Source organism: Anguilla rostrata, chromosome 11 (assembly GCF_018555375.3).
Source record: "Anguilla rostrata isolate EN2019 chromosome 11, ASM1855537v3, whole genome shotgun sequence".
NCBI lineage: Eukaryota > Metazoa > Chordata > Actinopteri > Anguilliformes > Anguillidae > Anguilla > Anguilla rostrata.
The window spans coordinates 25,568,422-25,588,465 of NC_057943.1; the positions used below are offsets into that span (position 1 = coordinate 25,568,422).

The following is a 20,044-nucleotide window of genomic DNA, read 5'->3' on the forward strand; positions in this document are numbered from 1 at the left end:
CACACTACTCCCTCTATCCCCCTACCTCACACACTGCTCCCTCTATCCCCTCTCACACACTACTCCCTCTAATCCCCTACCTCACACACTGCTCCCTCTATCCCCTCATCACACACTACTCCCTCTATCCCCTCTCACACACTACTCCCTCTATCCCCCTACCTCACACACTACTCCCTCTATCCCCCTACCTCACACACTACTCCCTCTATCCCCTCTCACACACTACTCCCTCTATCCCCTACCTCACACACTGACTCCCTCTATCCCCTCTCACACTCTCCTCTACCCTACTCCCCTCTCATCCCCTATCACACACTACTCCCTCTATCCCCCTACCTCACACACTGCTCCCTCTATCTTCTATCTCACACACTACTCCCTCTAACCCCCTACCTCACACACTGCTCCCTCTATCCCCTCTCACACACTACTCCCTCTATCCCCCTACCTCACACACTACTCCCTCTATCCCCTCTCACACACTACTCTACCTACTCACACATCTCCCTCTACCTCTCACACACTACTCCCTCTATCCCCTACTCACACACTCTCCTCTACCCCCTATCTCACACACTACTCCCTCTATCCCCCCTCTCACACACTACTCCCTCTATCCCCTACCTCACACACTACTCTCTCTATCTCCTACCTCACACACTACTCCCTCTATCCCCCCTCTCACACACTACTCCTCTATCTCCTATCTCACACACTACTCCCTCTATCCCCCCTCTCACACACTACTTCCTCTATCTCCTACCTCACACACTACTCCCTCTGTGCCCTCTCATACACTATTCCCTCTACCCCCTATCTCACACACTACTCTCTCTATCCCCCATCTCACACACTACTCCCTCTATCCCCTCTCACACACTACTCCCTCTATCCCCTACCTCACAGACTACTCTCTCTATCTCCTACCTCACACACTACTCCCTCTATCCCCTACCTCACACACTGCTCCCTCTATCCCCTCTCACACACTACTCTCTCTATCCCCTACCTCACACACTACTCCCTCTATCTCCTACCTCACACACTGCTCCCTCTATCCCCTCTCACACACTACTCTATCTACCCCCTACCTCACACACTACTCCCTCTATCCCCTATCTCACACAATACTCCCTCTATCCCCATCTCACAAACTACTCCCTCAAGCTCCTATCTCATACACTACAATGGAAGCATGGTTTATCAGTTTAAAATACTTATATGAGTTGTTTTGTAAAATGCAACCAAAGTAATTCTAAAAATAAAATAAAATAGCTATATCTGCCATTGATATGTGACACTAGCCAGTTTGCTAAATTGGGTTTAAAAAAAAGCAACTTAAAACTGGCCTGACAAACACACACACACCAGGGAGACATATTGCATAAGCCACAAGTGATTTTGGAACGGTCTACTTACAACTGACAAAGCCATGTCAAGCAAGGACAGTGGACCTGTTTATTCAATTCCTTAAAAAAGGTTCAAATTTCTCTCATAAAATCACACAATGCAGCTACAATATATTCTATGTGAAATGTCTCATATTTGTGCAAGAATTGTTGAGAGAGCAGTAAAGTTTTCAAAGAAACTGTGTTGTTCACACAAGACCAGCGGCGAAAGATTTCCGTAAGTCTTACTGGGTCCCGATATGGAAAACTGGAGGAACATCTTACAGGAAAATCGACTCCGGCTCTGTTCACACATGACGCTGACACAGAAAATTTCCGGAACATTTTACAAGTAAAGATGCATATGTGGAAGGGGCTAAACACTACACACCTTATCCCTTATTTCACACCCCACATCCCCTTATCCCCTATGTCACATACTACACCATCTATTCCCCATTTCAGACACTACACCCCTATCTGACACACCCTACACCTTATATTACACCCCGCAATCCACTTTACTCACTATACCTCACACAACTAATAATAGATGTAATTGTTACAATAGTTTTAAGCCTAAGAGATCTGGCATTTAGTTTCTTATTCTGGGTGTGTTAGTTTGACAAGATGGCACCTTCAGAACCTCCTTCAGAAATCAGATACACATAGTCTTTACTCCATAAAACAAATAAAAAAACTTCAGTTAGAGGAGGCAGAATGAAATTTCAGTGCAGTAACAGGGCGAGTGGGCAAGTAAAAGCCATCTTTGACTGTACGGAATGTTCCATGTGTTTCCCATACTGTAAACTTGCCATTAATATTTGATGCCCTCTTCCGTCCGCTGCTGCCCACCAACACATAAGTGTTTTCTGCATCGCACAGCGATGGAGAAAAGCTCCATGAACCGGGGGGCTATACAGCTACTCAAATGTCTCAAAAGGACAGTCTATTTCTCCTCTGAGTAAGAAACGGACTGTCTGTACTTTGGGTGAAAAAACAAAGACCATTTATTTCTTGCCTGAGTAAAAAAAAGAGTGGTCCTTTTTACTTGAAGGAGAAAAAAAAACTGTTCCCAAAGTGATGGATTCTGGTGGTCTTGTAATGGTGCGGTGCACATTTTCTGCTATAGTGATGGTGCACTCGTAACTTTAGAAGCCAAGGTCAAGGTCAATGGTAGCCTAATGGTAATGGCTGCATTCCATTTTGTATACAACCTCAGGTTAGTTGAATATGTTCATTGGGACAGTTCACAATGTATTGTTGCAGTGTTACAATGAGTTCATAATCTTCTTCTGCAGTTCTGATGCTCTTTTCCCCCAGCTTCAGGTATGCACATTTCATCTGTGTAGCTAAAGCTGTCTGCTAAATTATTGTAATGTAACACTGTACTATGACATTTTTACCATATCATTCACAATTTCCTCTGCTGTAGAGTAGGTGGAGTCTAGAAATGTCACGTTATGAGGTCTGTGTGATCTAACAGACTGGGTCTCTGGCTTCTTTGGGCAAAGTGCATGGAAGGTGGGGTGTAGGTACACTGTGTGCGGTGTGCAGAGGCACATTCGTAGGCGACCCTCACCAGCTGGTAAAGGTTCTCCCAGAAGTCCTGGGTCATGAGGCGGAAGAGAGCCAGGAAGGCCCAGCCGAAGCTGTCGAAGCTGGTGTAGCCGTAGTTGGGGTTCCTCCCAGCCTTCATGCACGTGTACCCCTCAGGGCAGCGACTGGGGGGCACAGACGCACACATTCCAAAATTACACATCTTTAATCCTCTCAACCAAGAAGTCCTACTCCAGCAAAACTGAAAGGTACCATTTCTAAAACGACTTAAGTGTCTTAAAGCGACTGTGTTTTAGTGTGTTAAACTGTTAAACTATCTGTTATAAAATACCCTCCGAACCTTATACACATAATGTTGTTCCTTTGAAGATGAGCAGCAGAAATACAACATTTTAGAAGGTTAGAGGAAGACATTTGTGATAGAGTGGTGTTCATGTAGCAATTGTGTAGTAGTAGTGTAGTAGTAGAGCAGTACATGTGTTTGTGTATACGTGGCATGGTAGCAGAGTTTTGGTGGTGCAGTAGCTGTGTATTAGCGCAGAACACTCACCCCGAATCAGAACTGTTCCCGCACAGGAGGGCGTCCAGTTGTCCCGGGAGGATGTAGAAATTGGCTGGAAACAAAATAAAGAAAAGCTATGAAGCAACTGACAAAACCCTCTCTGCTGCCATCACCATCATCTTTGTCCCTTCATGATCAAAGCCTGCGTGAGTCTCAGTATTTCTCACGGTTTTTGCGTTTTTGCGGTTAAACTGAATGCATTTGTCACATCGCTTTTTTTTTCATCTGCGCAGCCGCAAAGCAGGATGCCGGTCAAAACACATTTTCCACAGAAAAATTCAGAAATCTCCATAAAACCCAGAGTCCATGATTGTTCCTGAACCCCAGGTAAAGGTGGTTGGGAATGGCTCACGAAGCAAAACAGAACAAAAAAAGCGTAGAATTTGGAATATCGACAGTGCGGCAAAGACGATGTGCGTGTTCATGTGCGCGTGTGTGAGCAGGTGCGCGGAGGACGCTCACTTTCGTTCATGATGTACTCGTCCCAGTCGAACCCTTTGCTGCCGTTGCTCAGGTAGTTCTCGGTGGAGTTGATGGGCCAGATGACGCACTTCTGCCGCAGGTTGCCCATGAAGAGCTGCAGGCCAATCAGGGCGAAGACGCTGAGGCAGAAGACGGTGAGGATCATCACGTCCGACAGCTTCTTCACAGACTGGATCAGGGCGCCCACAATGGTCTTCAGACCTGCAGGGCAGAGACACGCCCACACAGGGGGACCGCAGACAGTCGCCAATGTGCCAAAGCAAAGAGGCTCTAACCGCTTCTCTACTGGAATTTGCACCTGGAGCAGTGGTACCCAACCCTGCTCCTGGAGCAGTGGTACCCAACCCTGCTCCTGGAGCAGTGGTACCCAACCCTGCTCCTGGAGATCTACCGTCTTGTAGGTTGTCACTCCAACCCTAACAAAGCACACCTCATTCAACAGCCAGAGATCTTGTTGGGCTGCTAATAGTAGACTGGTGTGCCTAATATGGCTAGCTATTTTAATGAAAACAGGATAGTAGATCTCCAGGTACAGGGCTGGTTACCACTAATCTAGAGGGACCAGCCTATAGAGGGATCGTGTTAGGTCCACACCAGGGGCCTGTTACTGGGCCAGGCTCAATCTGTACTATGGCGTGACCCGCACAAAGAGCGGGGGCCAAGTTGACGGCGCAATCCTTCCCACCTGCTGTAGCAAATGTTTGTGCTCGTTCACACAAACATCTTTACATTTACAGCACGTGTTCAGCAATATTACGCTTCGGTGACAAAATTCACATTTGAGAAGAAAGCTTTTTGCTATGAGCCAAACCCCGAGTCAAGGTGTCGTGAACCAATCAGGTTTTGAGCTGCAGAGAACCAATCAAGATTCAAGCTGCAGTGAAACAATTAGGCTGAGAGCTACAGTGAGCCAATCAGACAGGTTTTTGAAATTAACGTCCCTTTACATCATACCAATCAATGTACCACAAGGTAAATCGGCGTTGGTAAGACATTTTTTAAGACATCTGTACCTCCAACACAGAGAGAACAAGAAGAATTTAAGAGTCACCCCACTTCTCCTCGTGATTGGACACTGACCACATCATTACTACACTGCATTAAAGACATGGCTGGCCTCGTGTGCCCACATTACAAAGGCACTGTTTGACCCATCAATTTCACCATGTTCCAATTCTTGCCCCGAGGACCCATGGTATAACCCGGGCTGCTTTTAATCGATCCAGTGCATTAACGGGTCACTTTTACAGATTTAACAATCATCTCATAGCTTAACTCGCTGATGAAGCAGTATGCTAGTGGACAAGTGTTCACGTTGCAAAAAATTACACATCATTTTTTTATTTTGCACATTTTTTTTTTTTTTTTTTCACATTTTAATGCGTGCAAGTGCCCTTACAGTTGGGTCAGCTGTTGTAACTAATTAACTTAATCAGTTGTTCATTAAAGTCCACAGGGCCCTTATGAGTTGCACAACTAATTAATATCAGCCATGAGGAATTTGACCTCACTGACTTTCAGATATGGAGCACACGTCTGCCCGCTTTGGAAGGTCCCCAGCCAGACATCAGACCACTGACACTGACATATTCTGAAGTTGTCGGAGAAAAGATGCCAGCGTCTTTTGGCAGGATGGAGAGCGTAGAGTCGAGGTTTAAACTGTTTAGCTCAGCAAAGCCGGGCGGCTCTGAGGTCTCTGAAGCCCGGGGTCTTTAGTGGCCAGCCAAGCCCGGCGCTTTGGCCACTCTCTGAGATCTCAGATCGATGGACGGCGGTCTGGATCGAACCTGAGGTGAGGAAGTGGGGAGGACTCCTAAAGACCGAGAGGGAGCACGCACTCCCTCAGTTAAATGAATTCTGCAGCACAAACACCAAGCAGAACTGAAGGACAGAGGGCGGGGGTGGGTTGCAGGCAGGGGATGGAAGTGACATGCAGGTCATTTAAACTCCAAGGCTGAAGAGAAAAATAGTTCACATCTCTGCCATCTGGAAACTTTTTTCATGTATAATTCTTTTTTTTTTTTTTTACTGATTTTTTGTGTATTTTACTGTAATTACAAACTCCCCATACCCCTTTCTTACTAACAACTTTGATTTTAGCGCATAAAAGAATTGCCTGAGAACTAGACCGGTCCACTTGATTCTGAAGGGTTCTGCCGATCAGCGCACATCCATGGCTGAATGGAGGGCAGAGCACTCCCCCCCCCCCTCTGAGCGAGGCCCAGTGGTACTTTCCACTGCAGCAGTATGCTGGGCTCCTCCACAGCCCCTGCCTGGGGAACCAGAGCTGGGGCATAATCCTCACACAGGCCGGATTCACTTTCAAAAGCCCCCCGCCAACTCCTGCCTGGCCCAACCGATTGGTTGTGCAACAAATAGCCCCATATTCAGTCTGAAATTTCCTCCAACTAGGCTTTTACAGGGGCTCTAATAGAGTCTGTAACACGGGCTGTAATGGAATCTGTTTTAGGGCCTCTAGTAGTCTGTAACACGCCTTCTTATTGTCTAATTGGGGCTCTAACAGAGCAACAGGGGTTGTAACAGTCTGTGACAGGGCTTCTGATATAATCTATGAGAGGGGTTTTGTACAGTCTGTAACTGTAATGGAGTCTGTAATAGAGTCTGTAATAGGGCCTCCAGAGAGTAACACAGCTGACAGTCTGTAACAGGGGCTGTAATAGAGTCTGTAATGGGGTTTCTGATAGTCTGTAACAGGGGCTGTAATAGAGTCTGTAATGGGGTTTCTGATAGTCTGTAACAGGGGCTGTAATAGAGTCTGTAATGGGGTTTCTGATAGTCTGTAACAGGGGCTGTAATATAGTCTGTAATGGGGCTTCTGATCAAGTCTGTAACAGGGGCTGTAATAGAGTCTGTAATGGGGCTTCTGATCAAGTCTGTAACAGGACCTCTAGCAAAACTTCTAACAGGCCTCCAATGATTTTTTAAACATGGTTTTAAGATTACGTATAAAAATAAGTTGCAAAGAAATCAAGTACCATCCCATTGCAACAGAATGTCATACCACACAGTAGACGGGAAATCCAAAAGTCACATTGGAGAGTGTTCTTTTACAGCCTGCTAAACTAGACAAATATCATTGGCTGGGTTTCATGCTCTTCCCCCTCCCTCCCAAGATTTGCATGAAAACATCATGGAATCCATCCATCAATCTATCATCTATACCCGCTTATCCTGGTCAGGGTCACGGTGGGGTTCTGGAGCCTATCCCACCGTGCACTGGGCGACAGGCAGGAATACACCGTGGACAGGTCGGCAATTTATCGCAGGGCACAACTATCATCGAATCTTTCATTAAAAATATTCCCAATTCAATTTTATTATTTTTATTTTCCTCATTTGTATGTTTTCCATGTTAGATGTTTTTATGTACTTCTAGAGAAAAAATAACCAACAAAAATAAATACAAATAAATAAATGACAAACCAAACCAAAAAGTTCAATTCCCAAAAAAAATATAAAAAGTGAACAAAAGGTGAAATCAAATTTTCAAGAAATCTGTCAGCCAAGCTCTCAGTAAGCTAATAGCAAGTGACTTGATCGAGGCAACATGCAGCATAAGGTCACACACTAGGCTTGGCAGTCTTCATAAATATACAACAGGTATGTTCCTAGGGATCACACTGAATGGTGCGCCATTTTGCATCCGGAGACCAACACGTATTTACACATTACCTCCTACGCAAGACAAACCTTTCCAAAGTTCAATTTTCCCAATCTGAAAGTTCCTTTATTGTCATAATTTTTTGTTTCTGTTTATAAGCTGAAGAGGGATAACATATTTTCCTATTTTTTCACCTGCCTGGTGGTGAATGGGGTTTACTTTTGGAATCTGGCTTTGCCAAAATGAAGAGCCATATGTTAAGACCTTCTCTCTCTTACTTTATTTACAATTAAGAGTAAAAACTGTAATGCGCATTTTTCATTTGATGCCACGACTCTATCTTTCTAAAAACACAGGTGCAAACCGACAAGTTATCTGGAAACAATCTAAGAACAGAATTAAGATCTGACCTTAATTTTAGACTTAAATTAAGCCAAGGGAACGTCTCACTTTTTAAGCTCTGCCACCTAAACTATCTACTGCAGGCTGCACTTTCATTTCCGTTAATTTCCGGGTGTTTTGTCTTCACTAGGTTAAGACATGACTAATGGAGATCAGAAATCACCACATTGATTCTTCCCTGCCTTTCTAGAACGTGCCATATTAAAGAGGCCCATAAGCGTATGACCACATTCTACCTAAAGCAGTTCAATTTGACTGGAAACCTTGCTCAGTAAGAAATGCCTAATTTGGGGCAATGGGGAGTGGCCTAGAGACTGACAGTAGACTGCAAAGCCTATCAAAAATGTATTGGTACCATTTTTGATAATTTGGAGAGAAAATAATATACATGGTCATCTCAGTTATAAAAATTTGTAGAAATAATAATAGTTGAAATAAATAAAATAATAGTAATAATAAGAATAAGAATAATAGTAATAATAATAATAAGATGAGCTCAGCCTTAGTGTTTAAACTTGGTCTCACCTGGAATGACAGAGATAGTTTTCAGCGCCCGGAGAACTCTGAACGTTCTCAGCGCAGACACATTTCCCAGGTCCACAAACTCTGTGACATATCTGAAATAAGGGAAGGATCACACACAAACACCCAATGACAAAAAAACCACACACAACGCACAACGGCACCACGACACCCACCACCGGGAGGGGGAAACGTCACTCACAGAGCCCGTCTATGGAAAGGAAAGGAACGGAAAGAAAGAAAAAAGGGAAAAGAAATACGACACCTACGTACAGGAACACCAACCCCTCTCCCCCCGCCCCCCCTGTGTGCTTCCTTACCTGGAATTACAGAAATAGTTTTCAAAGCCCTCAAAACCCTGAACGTGCGCAGAGCTGAGACATTGCCTAGGTTTACAAACTCTGTTACATACCTGCAGAATCAAACCAGAGTTACATGTAGCGCTTCGTTAGGGCACACCGCACATGACAGACTGCTCACTTCTCTGTCTCCTCAGGAGAGTGAAATATCTACCCTGAAGCTGAATAATAACATTTCCTCTCAAACAATGATACATAGTTTAAAAATATTATTTTCATTACTGGCAGGAGTAGTAATAGTAGATGTATTGTGGGAGACATTCTAACCAGTAATCTGTTAACACACACACACACACACACGTGTGCGCACACACACACACACACACATACACACATTGTAGAATGGAACTTCACTCATTGAAATGATCCCAGCTCCATGTATCCTCCCACCACAACCCCCGTCCCTTACCATGAAATTTAGTGGGACTTGATTAATGGGGTCAGGGAGCGAGGGGGTAGAAGCGTGGGGTGAGAGGGTGCATTGAGCTGTCAGCAGTCCCGTTTCCATTGTCAGAATCAGAACCAGAAAAAAGAACCAGGAACCAAAAACCAAAAAAACAGAGAGGACTCCAGGTTCCAGGTTTAGGTTTATGATTCCAGACCACTCTGTCTGGCCAGAGTACAGAAAGTACCAGGGTAATAAACTGCAACCCAGATTACACATGGGAGATTTGTACATGGGTGGAGAGTCAACCAAGCTGAATACATGAAAGGCAAAGCAATATTTATTTATTTATTTAAACTATTATTTTCAGTAATCCTGTAAGTAGAGGCACCAGGAACGTTGGTTCCGGTTATGGTTAGGGAGCGTCAGCCTAACTATCAGCAAGGTTCCAGATCATGCAGTTCTCCTTCCACACCATAAAGAATAATCATTTTTTAAATGTTCAAAAAGTAAGCTTGGAAACCATAATTCCCCAGTTCTGCCTGGTTCTGACTCAAACGGTGGAAGAGGGCTGTTGGTTTTCAAAAAGAGAGGAAGTGGGGGGACGGGGGGTCTGCTTCTTACCCTCAATGACAGGGGCATCATTGCATAATAACCCAAATGGGTGCCTGAAACACACTCAGGTTATCATGGTAGGTAAATCTATACCTCCCCTTTGGGGTGAATATTGTTCCATATGACAAAAGCAGTGCTGGGTTACTATGTGAAGCTTTTAAAATTCTGTAATAGCAGTTTCGTAGTGGCTAAGCAGAAGAGCTGGACGCCGGCCTGCACATGGAGCTTTCATCCAGGGGCCACGCCCACATGGCGTGGGGGGAGGGGAGAGTGAGAAAGGGGAGTGGCCTCTCTCAGATCAGGCACAATGCTCTGTCAGAACCAAAGGTCTGAGGACACTAGCAAGTGCTTGTTGTTTTCATCATTTATCAAGGAATAATGCAATTACGATACTGCAATTACACTTCCTATTCAAGAACAAGGGGATCTTATCAATAATAATAATTATTATAATGATAATACATTTACATTTGTATAGCACCTTTTCATACATGGATTGCAGTGCATGGACAAGACATGTGCAAAATAACTTGTTATGCTAACAGTAAAAGGCTAGAAAGAATCAAAATTAAAATAATTTAAAAAATAAATATAAAAAGCCACTTCTCCACTTCTTTAGCGTTTTACTTCGGGTATACTGAGTGAGCAGGCCTTAGCAGATGTGAGAACAAGGCTAGCAACAAATTCAGACAAGCAATCTCTGATGTATGCAGATGCTAAACCATTGAGAGCTTTAAAAACCAGTAAGAGAATCTTAAAATCAATTCTAAAGGAAGCAGAGAGTAAGTGTGGCCAAAACAGGTGTAATGTGCTCTCTCTTGCTTGTTTTGGTCGAAATCCTGGCAGCATAATTTTGTACCAGTTGAAGTCAGTCAGTTGGTTTTTTTTGGCAGTCCAGTGAGGAGTGCATTACAGTAATCTAAGCGGCTGAAAACAAACCCATGAATCTATTTTTTTGTATTATGCAACAATAGGAAAGGTTTCACTCGTGCAATGTTCCTGCATTGAAAAAGGCAGTCTTAACAACATTATCAATACGGTGTGTAAAACTCAGGTCAGGGTCTAAAATGAGCCCTAGATTCCTTACTTTAGGCCAACTCTATAGAGTGAGATGACCAAGTATGTTGGATAATTTGTCACTGTGTTTTTGGGCTAATTAGTAGTGGTCTATAATATCAAATGCAGCTGCCAGTAAAATAAGAATGTCTGCACCACCAGCATCTACACTCGGTGGAAGGTCATTCACTACTTTGACCAAAGCTGTTTCTGTGCTGTGGTTAGCACAAAGGCCTGACTGAAACATCTCCAATACAGACTAATTATTTTAAAAATAATTTTATTGATAATAACAAACTACCTTCTCTAGTGTTTTGCTTCAGAAGAGGGGAAGAGGGAAAAGGCTGATCATCAAAAACCATAAATATATAAACAATGGGAAGGGTTGAGAAAGTGCCAATTACTAACAATAAATACCAAAATGCTTTCTTGACTCATTGACTTACATAATGTATTCCTGAATAAGACGTATAAACAGAGAATAATAATTGTACTAGCCCTTGATAAATAGTGAAAACAATCAGTTCTTGATAATGTCCTCAGACTTTTGGTCCCCACTGTACGTAGAGGGCATGACACAAAGGAGGAAAGGAAAAGGTGATAGAAAGAAGAAAGGAAAAAAAGGGGTCCTTTACACATCCTAAACCAAAGAGGAATAACACCTATTTGATTAATAACAGCAAATAAAATATAGAGCTATGACCTGAAAGAACCCAACTGCCACTTTGGAAGAAAATTTCTCTGCTTTCATATTCACTTCCTCCTTGAGAATGTTCTGGAATTCTCATGTTTCAGATTCATTTGTAAAGGTTGTGGAATTTTCATGTTTCATATTCATTTGTGAAGGTTCTGGAATTCTAAGCTTCACTAGCTGCTTAGAAAGATTCTGGAATTCTCATGTTCTGTCATTCTCAGAACACATTCCTTTGCCACTATTTTGTACAAAGGAACTAAACAGCTAGGGGCTGCTAAACTGTTTGGGTTTCATCACAACTCAAAAATAATTACTTGATGAAAAATCAAAGGAAATCAAGTAAGTGCACTATAAAATCCTTTCTGACCAGACTAATTTAAAACTAGGCAGGAAAAATTGTGCAGGCCAAAGGACAAGTTAAGCTCGTTGTATGCTATTCCCTGGCACAGGTAAACTTCAGGTAATGGGGCAAGTGTGCAGGTGCGCGGGAGTGTACTTACGCCATGGAGATCACCATGAAATCTAGCCAATTCCATGGGTCTCTCAGGAATGTGAAATTGTCTATACAGAAACCACGAGCAATGATTTTTACAGTTGATTCGAAGGTATAAATTCCAGTAAAGGTGTACCTAGAGGAAAATAAAGAATGCATTTGATCCAAGTCCTTACTCTTCTTGAAGTGGTACATACAGCAAACAGCCACAGGGGACACGCTTTGCCGCCCCCTCACAGTGCCTGCATTTATATTAATACATTATACACACTTACTACACAAACTAATATTCCATAAATCTAGAGAAGGTTAGGTACGCATTTAAACACAATTGTGTATGAGAATTGAGCAGCATTAAAAAATAAGCGTGTGAAAATGTTACGTAGTGTAAGAGGTACTCACTCTACTTGTTTGGACCATTCTGGGGGATTGCTAAAAGTCATGAACACACAGTTGGTCAAAATTGTACACATAATGATCATGCTGAACAAAGTGGGAGAGAGTCAAGGAAAACAGAAAGAAATGGAAACATCCAGTACAATCACATATCAACTACACCTCAAACTAACTGCACAACAAACAAAAGAAATACCCCTGAAATTGAGTTGCTCTTCTGGGACACCCAAAGTCACCCGTGCCCAGTTCTGTGCTACTGAGGCGAGAAATCAACACTACCCTCACTTCAGATTTACAACCTACATTTAAGATCTAAAAGTCATTTAAGCTCTGATAATATGAGAAGATAGCTATGCTATGCTATGAATCCTTTAAAAATCAGCTGAAACAAATGTTTTAGATAATTCCCCCTCATCAGAATTTCCTTATGCTGCCTGGGGCTACATTACTCAACCTTTATCACATGCTTATCAACAAAGGCCACCGACCCAAAACCTGCTGAACTGAGATCAGAAAAACGTATACACTGCTGTTGCTCCCAGGCAAGGCAGTTGATCATCATGCAGGTGTAATTATGCAGCCATAGACTTAATCAACAGGAAAAAGCACACCACAGGAAGCTATGTATGTATGTTTTTTCCATATCATTGAGGTAAAAGTATAAAAAAGAGGAGGAAGGACAAATCAAGTCCCAGGAAGAGCAACTCAGACACCTCAAGACCTCTTTTACAAGGTCACCTTCATCCTCGTAGCCATTATCATCATCGTCATCATTGTCACTGTAACCTTCATTGTCATTCCCATTATAATGGCCGTCAACATCGTCACCATTGTCATTGCAGTCATCATCGCATTACCATCATCACACTGTCACGATAAGGGTAATTATTATCAACGGCACGATCATTGCTGTCAACACTGTCACAATCGTGATATTGTCATCGTCATCATCACTGTCGCTGTAACAGTCATTATCGTTACCATTACATTCATTATCACAACACTGTCATAGTCGTCACCGACATGTCACCATCGTCATCATCATTAACATCAGGAAGCATTGAACAGCACTTCCATTTGAAAAAGGATATGAATGTATCAAAATTTTAATAGCTATTCGCCTAACAAGATTAAAAGGACTTATGAAGTACAAGGCAGGTGTGGCACTGAAGCGGAAGATTGTTTTCCCTCTATTTAGCACTATAAACGTCTGTGAAGAGAAAAAAGAGAGGGAGGGCGGGAGGAAGAGAGAGGGGGAAGGGGAGGGAGAGAGATGTTAAACAGGAGAAGAAATTTGCGTGTCACACATTACTTTATGAGGTCATATAACACAATTAATATGTAGTACTAAATGTTTAATACATCCAATATGAAATAATAATAGCCCCAGCTTCCTCTTCTAGCACAAAACTATAACAATATAACATTACTGAAACCTACAGAACATAGGGTATAATTAGCAACATGCAGGCACACAACGCAGTACATTCAAATTAAACTGACATAATGTAAGCTTTTTTCAATTATGGAAAAATAAAGATAAGAAAAATGAGAACAATATAAATAATTTCAGAAATCATTTTGAAAGTGTGATATTGCAGAGCGATTTATTATGCGTATGCAATGCTAGTTTGCATAGTAAAATGCAGTATGCCAAATAGGCCTTTTGGAGATCCAGACTCACAACCTGAAATTTAGCTTCCTGTACAATAGAACTCCACTGAGCACCCACAATGCACAGAAGACCCCAGCCCCTGGGAACTACAACATCATTCATGCGTGGGTATACTGTGACCGATCATAAACATGATACATCCAGGATAAAAAGTACACATCTACAGTTTTTCAGTGAGGCACTCTGAACAAGCCAAACTACATCCACTGCAAATGGGCCACTGGCTCTTAGAGACAAGACGTGACCAGACAGCACTGGGGAGGGGGGGGGGGATTTCTTTCTTCCATTTCCTTTTTGGATCTTTGTACTTAGAAGGGAACCTGATCGATGTGGTCACTTCTGGCACTACGATCCTTACTTCACTCTAGTGTTTCTTTTGCGCCTCTACATCTTGAAACCTATGCACTTGTTGTACGTCGCTCTGGATAAGAGCGTCTGCTAAATGCCTGTAATGTAATGTAATGTAATGAACCTCTGAGCCATTTCTCCTCTCCATAAACATGTGAAAAACAGCACAGTGGACACTCCTTCACAGGGTACCCATTACCCTTTCCTTTTTCTCCCCCTGCAATGAATGCGCTCAAACTGGAGACACCCACGTTAACGTTTCCGCCACCACACACTGCTACCATCTGACACAGCCGCTAAGTACAGTCCAGGGGGGGAGGGGGGGGGTGCTGCCGGTGGCACCTCGGAGAGCCAAAAACCACCGCTGATCAACCGAGTGGTGAGAGGCGCCCTTGAATGACCGGGCGAGAGACCGCTACAGCAGACTGCTGCCACAGGTCTGCGGGCTGTTTAAACAGTTGCGGGGGGGGGGGGGGGTGTCATATATTAGGCTCACATACAGTGGAGCCTGAGGCCTTGGCGGCGTGCGCTGCTGAGGGGGGGAGGGAGGGAGAGAGGGGGGTGCATCCACTTCATGCCCTCGTTTAACAATCTTCCCTTCCCTCAGCTTGGTCGCCAGGCCCACCTCAGCCGGAGCTCTGCTCACGGAGCGACCGCGCTGAAGCAGGAGCGGACGACCTCGCAACCGCTTAAATAAAACATCGCAATTTGCGTGAAAGATTGATGAGGTTCGCCTGCGCATTCATGCAAGCCGTTCTTCTGCTTTTACTAGGCCTACCCCTGCATTAAGCCCTGCAGGGACAGCTGCACTGCACACCACTTAGAGCCAAGGGGGGGGGGGGCCCTGCAGGGGGGGGGTTACCCCAAATCGTGCACTAAATCTATGGTATCAATGAGGACCTTGCAGGATAAGGTACAGGGGGACAGTTTCTACACCTCAAACAGCTCTCAAGGTCTTATTTCTGCATTCCAATGGTGGGCAGTAATAATTCTCAAAAAATAAGACCAAAAGTTTGACAAGAAAGAACCTTTAGAAATGTTCCTGCAAAATGGGGACCGGGGAGCTCATCGCGTACAGAGCCGACCAGACTGCAGGGCTGAAGGGATCTTTAAAAACAAGCCTCTCGCTGATGCTACTCCTTTCATGGCTTCATCTCTACCGCTTCATGCAACTCGGGTTGTGTTGCCAGGTTAGTGGATATTCAGTCAGCTTTATAAAATGTACTGATAGCCTAGAATATGCTCATCACCTTAGCCGGCTGACCAGATTAAAGATTACAAATAAACTGACTGAAGCAATCATTGACTATACTCTTTCTAACTTCAAACATGTTAAGTATCCTATTTCTGTGCTGTTACTTAATTTTTCCCCATTCTGAATTCCCTTGGACACTTGGTTTTAAGCCACTCTGCACAACAGTGTTTGATAAATGAATGGAATAAAATGTAATCTAACATAAGCGACAAGCTCACATCTCCCAACAGAAACAAACAAGCCGCTGGCAATGTGGGGAGAAAGATGGAATGGCTAACACTACAAGCCACTAGGATCAGATGTATTTCAATCTTCCACAGATATCAATATCAATATCAATGCATCACAATCAATATCCTGTTTAGATACTGAAATCCTGCCAAAACAACAACTGAGATCCAAATAGTATTTGGTGGGGGGAGTTGGGGAGGGAGGATGCCAGCACGCACATTCACACACAGACACATACACACAAACACACACAAACACACACATATACACACAAATACACACGCACACATACAGTACATACACACAAACACAAACGCATACACACAGAAGCGCACAGCACGCACACACACACACATACACACAAACACGCACAACACACACACATACACGCACAGCACACACACACATACACACAAACATGCACAGCACACACACACACAAAGACGCACAGTACACACACACACACACAAACACATACACACGCATATACAAAAACACACAGAACACAAACACATACATACAAACAAACACGCACAACACACGCACACACACATACACACAAACACACACAACACACGCACACATACATACATACACACAAACACACACACTGCACATACACACATACACACATGCACATACACACACACACAAACGCACACAGCTTTTGTTCCAAAAGCATGACTGATGCAAAGCTACTGAAAATTTCATAATCCACAGCAGAGTGGCACAGTGGCAGACACACAGACTGGGGGAACTGCAGCATTATCAGACCAGAGAGGAGGGACAGAGAGAGAGAGAGGGAGAGAAAGCAAGAGGGAGAGAGGGAGAGAGAGAGAGAGAGAGAGAGAGAGATGGAGCATGACAGTGAACAAGAGCAGGAGAGACAGGGACAGAAGACAGAGGGAGCGAGAGATAGAGGGAGGGAGAGTGAGAGAGGGAAAGAGAGAGATCAGAGCATATCAGTGAAGAGTATTGATCAAGTCAGGGTCCAGTATTTGCCTCCTGGGAATCAAACGGTCATCTCTGTAATCTAAAAACACAGCTGATTCCTCAGATGGTCCTGAAGCCTCCTTCCACTCAGTGACCAAAGCCCTCAGTTCAGCCTCTCTCCTTCAGAAGCCCTCACACTCCAAACGATAACAGATGCTGTTAGCTTCGCTAACACAATGCCGTTTGTATTCATTTGAAGGCAGTGGACCACACCACCACAAACTCATGGTGCACGCACAAGAACACGGGCATACCCCCCGACACACACACACACACACACACACACACACACACGCGCATGCACGTTCACGGTAAGGCATTAGCACAGCTGGGTGGATCCTCTCTGACACAGTCCCACAGAATAAGCTCAAGCAGCAGGGTGCTAACACAGCGGAGGCTAACACACAGAGAGGTACACATATGCTTCCGGGCATTTTATTGTCTTTAACCCCTACAGCCCTGGAAAGCGGATCCTGTCCGCCAGCGCAGCGGTCTGAAACATCGGTGGGCGCGAGCGGGTGCGTCAGGCGATGCTGCTGGTATCGACTCCGCAGAGCCCAGCCCCCCACGGGAGACCAAGGCTGCTGTGTCATCAGAGTCCGCTTCATTTATCACACACACCGCACGGCTCAGCCAAACTGGCTCTGGGGAAACCGCGCCCCATGCACACGCCACGCTGGTTCACATCACCTCCCCCCTCCCCCCCCCACCAAATCATACACTACATCCCCCAACCATACACCCGCACCCAACCCCACTCCTACACTCGTACAGTCCTGTTTAGTTATTTAGAATTTCTTACCCATAGTGACTTACGTAAGTACGTATGTATAGGTTTAGGCGATAGTGCTCTTGCTAAGCCACTCCTACTCCCATCCCTGTGTAATCCCTTCCCTGCAGCCTGACACTCCCAGACCCCACTATTCCGCTGCCCCCCTGCTCTTCCCCTCCGTGACTTCAGCACAGTCCAAAGTTTTGTACAGGGTTAAAAAACAAGCCTGCAGCTCGCTACCCCATAAAGGAGAGCAGAAAGAGGCTTCCCTCATCCCTGGTGGGGATGTAAGGACAATGCCCTGCGCTGCGCCTCAATCCAAAAGCACTGCCAGGGAAAACGCTAGGGCCCCCGTAACAGGCGCTAACATCGCTAGCCTTTGTGAGAAACATGCCAGATCACTAAAATCGGGGACCTAGCAATTCATCAGGGCCTGCCTACTGCAGAATCCTAATGTGCTTGCTTTAACCCCACCCCCATTGCTGGAGAGACAGGAGACAGGGGTAGCCAGCGTGACGGAGGTTTGGAAAGGACTGATAATGAGGATAAGAGAGTGCACATGCACCTCCCCCTCCCCCAGCCAAAATTTCACAGAATTTCTAGAAGCAGCGCGCTTCATCGAGGGTGCCCATTTTACTCCTGAGCCGATCTCCTAACAGTTACCTAACAGCATGGTGGAAGAAGAACACAGCAGTCCTTAGCTGGACGAGCTTCTCACACCCACACACACACACACAAACATACGCACGTACAGTCTCACACTCGCACAAAATTCTGAAGTGACCCTCTAAACTTACCTCATGGGTAATCTGATTCGTTCAGGTTCTATTGACAGTAAGAGCATTAAATAATCTCCCACATAAAGCTGGAAATGATCTTTAATGGATTTCCATAAAAGAACATTCTCAAGCAGTTAGATAAAAGTGACTGCTGGTTTTCCTGGTGTGGGCTCTCATTGGCTGCCCTAATGTGGAGCCCTTTTATTGCCTGCCCCCCCCCCCCCACTGGTTAGTTTTGGCGAGGACTTCTAGCCCATAGGCTGTATCAGTGAGGGTTGCTATTGGCAAGGACTGTTCAGGGCTTGGACTTCTATCGTTCTAAACCCACAGGCTGGGGGCTCTGGAACAAAGGGCCTGCGGTTTCCTTTGCCCTGAGCTAATCACTCCCCCAGCAGCTCGGTCTGAAGTCAGCCAGCATGCTGCTGGCCCACACCATGCAGGCCAAACGCACCTTTAGGAGTTTAAGTGAATATCCTGGAGGGGAGGCCGTGTGGCAAAGTCCACAGGGCAGCCGGCTCTCAACCAGCGTTGCCAGATTTACCAAGACGGATTAGCGACTTTGTCATCAAACAATCAAACAAGCCCAATGAAGTGGAAGAGCTACTGAGGACCCCAGGGTGGGAGTGTAGAAATAGATAACCGGAGGGGGGGGGGGGGGAGTGTAGGTATTGGGAATTGACAACCGGGGGAAAGTCTGGGCGGGGTAGAAATTGATTAAGAACTGGGGGGGGGGAGGGCATTGTGAAACATGGGGGAATAGCCTACCCATAATTTTTTTAAAGTGACTTTGGAAAAAAGAAGCCCAAAGTCACGTTTTATAAGCGGACTTGGCAACACTGTTCTCAACCCACATTCCAATCAGCCTGAGACCGGGTCATCTGACTCCCTGCCACAGCACTTCCTGTTCTGTGATCTCACCTCCATCTGCAACCCTCTCTGCTTCCCACCATTAGAACACAATTAAAAAGTATATAAGGAGCGTGGATAGCACTAGACGCCTATGCCAGCTCTAAATAATCGTTGCAATAAGCACACACACATACACAATTACCGTTTTATCACAACTGGCATTAAGATTATTTCAGAGAGCTTCTATTAATTTTTCACATTGCTTGTGGCCATTTTATGGGCTGATATAAAACTGCACCGGAGGTGAATTTACCACAGATACACCACAACGCTTCTGGCAGATGAAAGACAGAAAGGCAGCGAAAGGGAGGCCTTTCAACGTCGCCGTCCCTGCTCTGCGTTTCAAGCTTTTTTCCGGCCGGAACAGTGCAGCAGAGATGGAATATCGAGCCAGGCACTATCTCCAGGGGAAAAAAGTAGGAAGTGGGTTCTTTTGTTCTCAGCTGCTTCACTGCTTCAATTTTATCTACTTCGAGAGAGGTCACCCTGTAAATGACGTCCCAAGTTTTGAATAGAGCAGTGTGTCGCCACAGTACAGAGGT

The 20,044-nt window shown here is 44.7% G+C and overlaps 1 protein-coding gene across 8 annotated transcripts in view; it reads right to left on the bottom strand.

Moving 5' to 3' along the window:
* Window positions 1–20,044, bottom strand: part of scn8aa (sodium channel, voltage gated, type VIII, alpha subunit a) — a 77,828-nt gene that overhangs the window by 47,264 nt on the left and 10,520 nt on the right. For 5 of the 8 annotated variants that reach the window (XM_064298992.1, XM_064298989.1, XM_064298991.1 and 2 more), the window contains exons 3-9: window positions 13,632–13,750; window positions 12,547–12,636; window positions 12,152–12,280; window positions 8,546–8,637; window positions 3,976–4,197; window positions 3,502–3,565; window positions 2,974–3,115 (exon numbers count right to left, since the gene is read on the bottom strand). In XM_064298992.1, the coding sequence (XP_064155062.1) occupies window positions 2,974–3,115; window positions 3,502–3,565; window positions 3,976–4,197; window positions 8,546–8,637; window positions 12,152–12,280; window positions 12,547–12,636; window positions 13,632–13,750 (858 nt within the window). Of the gene's footprint in view, window positions 1–2,973; window positions 3,116–3,501; window positions 3,566–3,975; window positions 4,198–8,545; window positions 8,638–8,862; window positions 8,955–12,151; window positions 12,281–12,546; window positions 12,637–13,631; window positions 13,751–20,044 lie in introns of all 8 variants that reach the window. The other 3 variants (XM_064298994.1, XM_064298990.1, XM_064298986.1) reach the window with 1 other exon arrangement.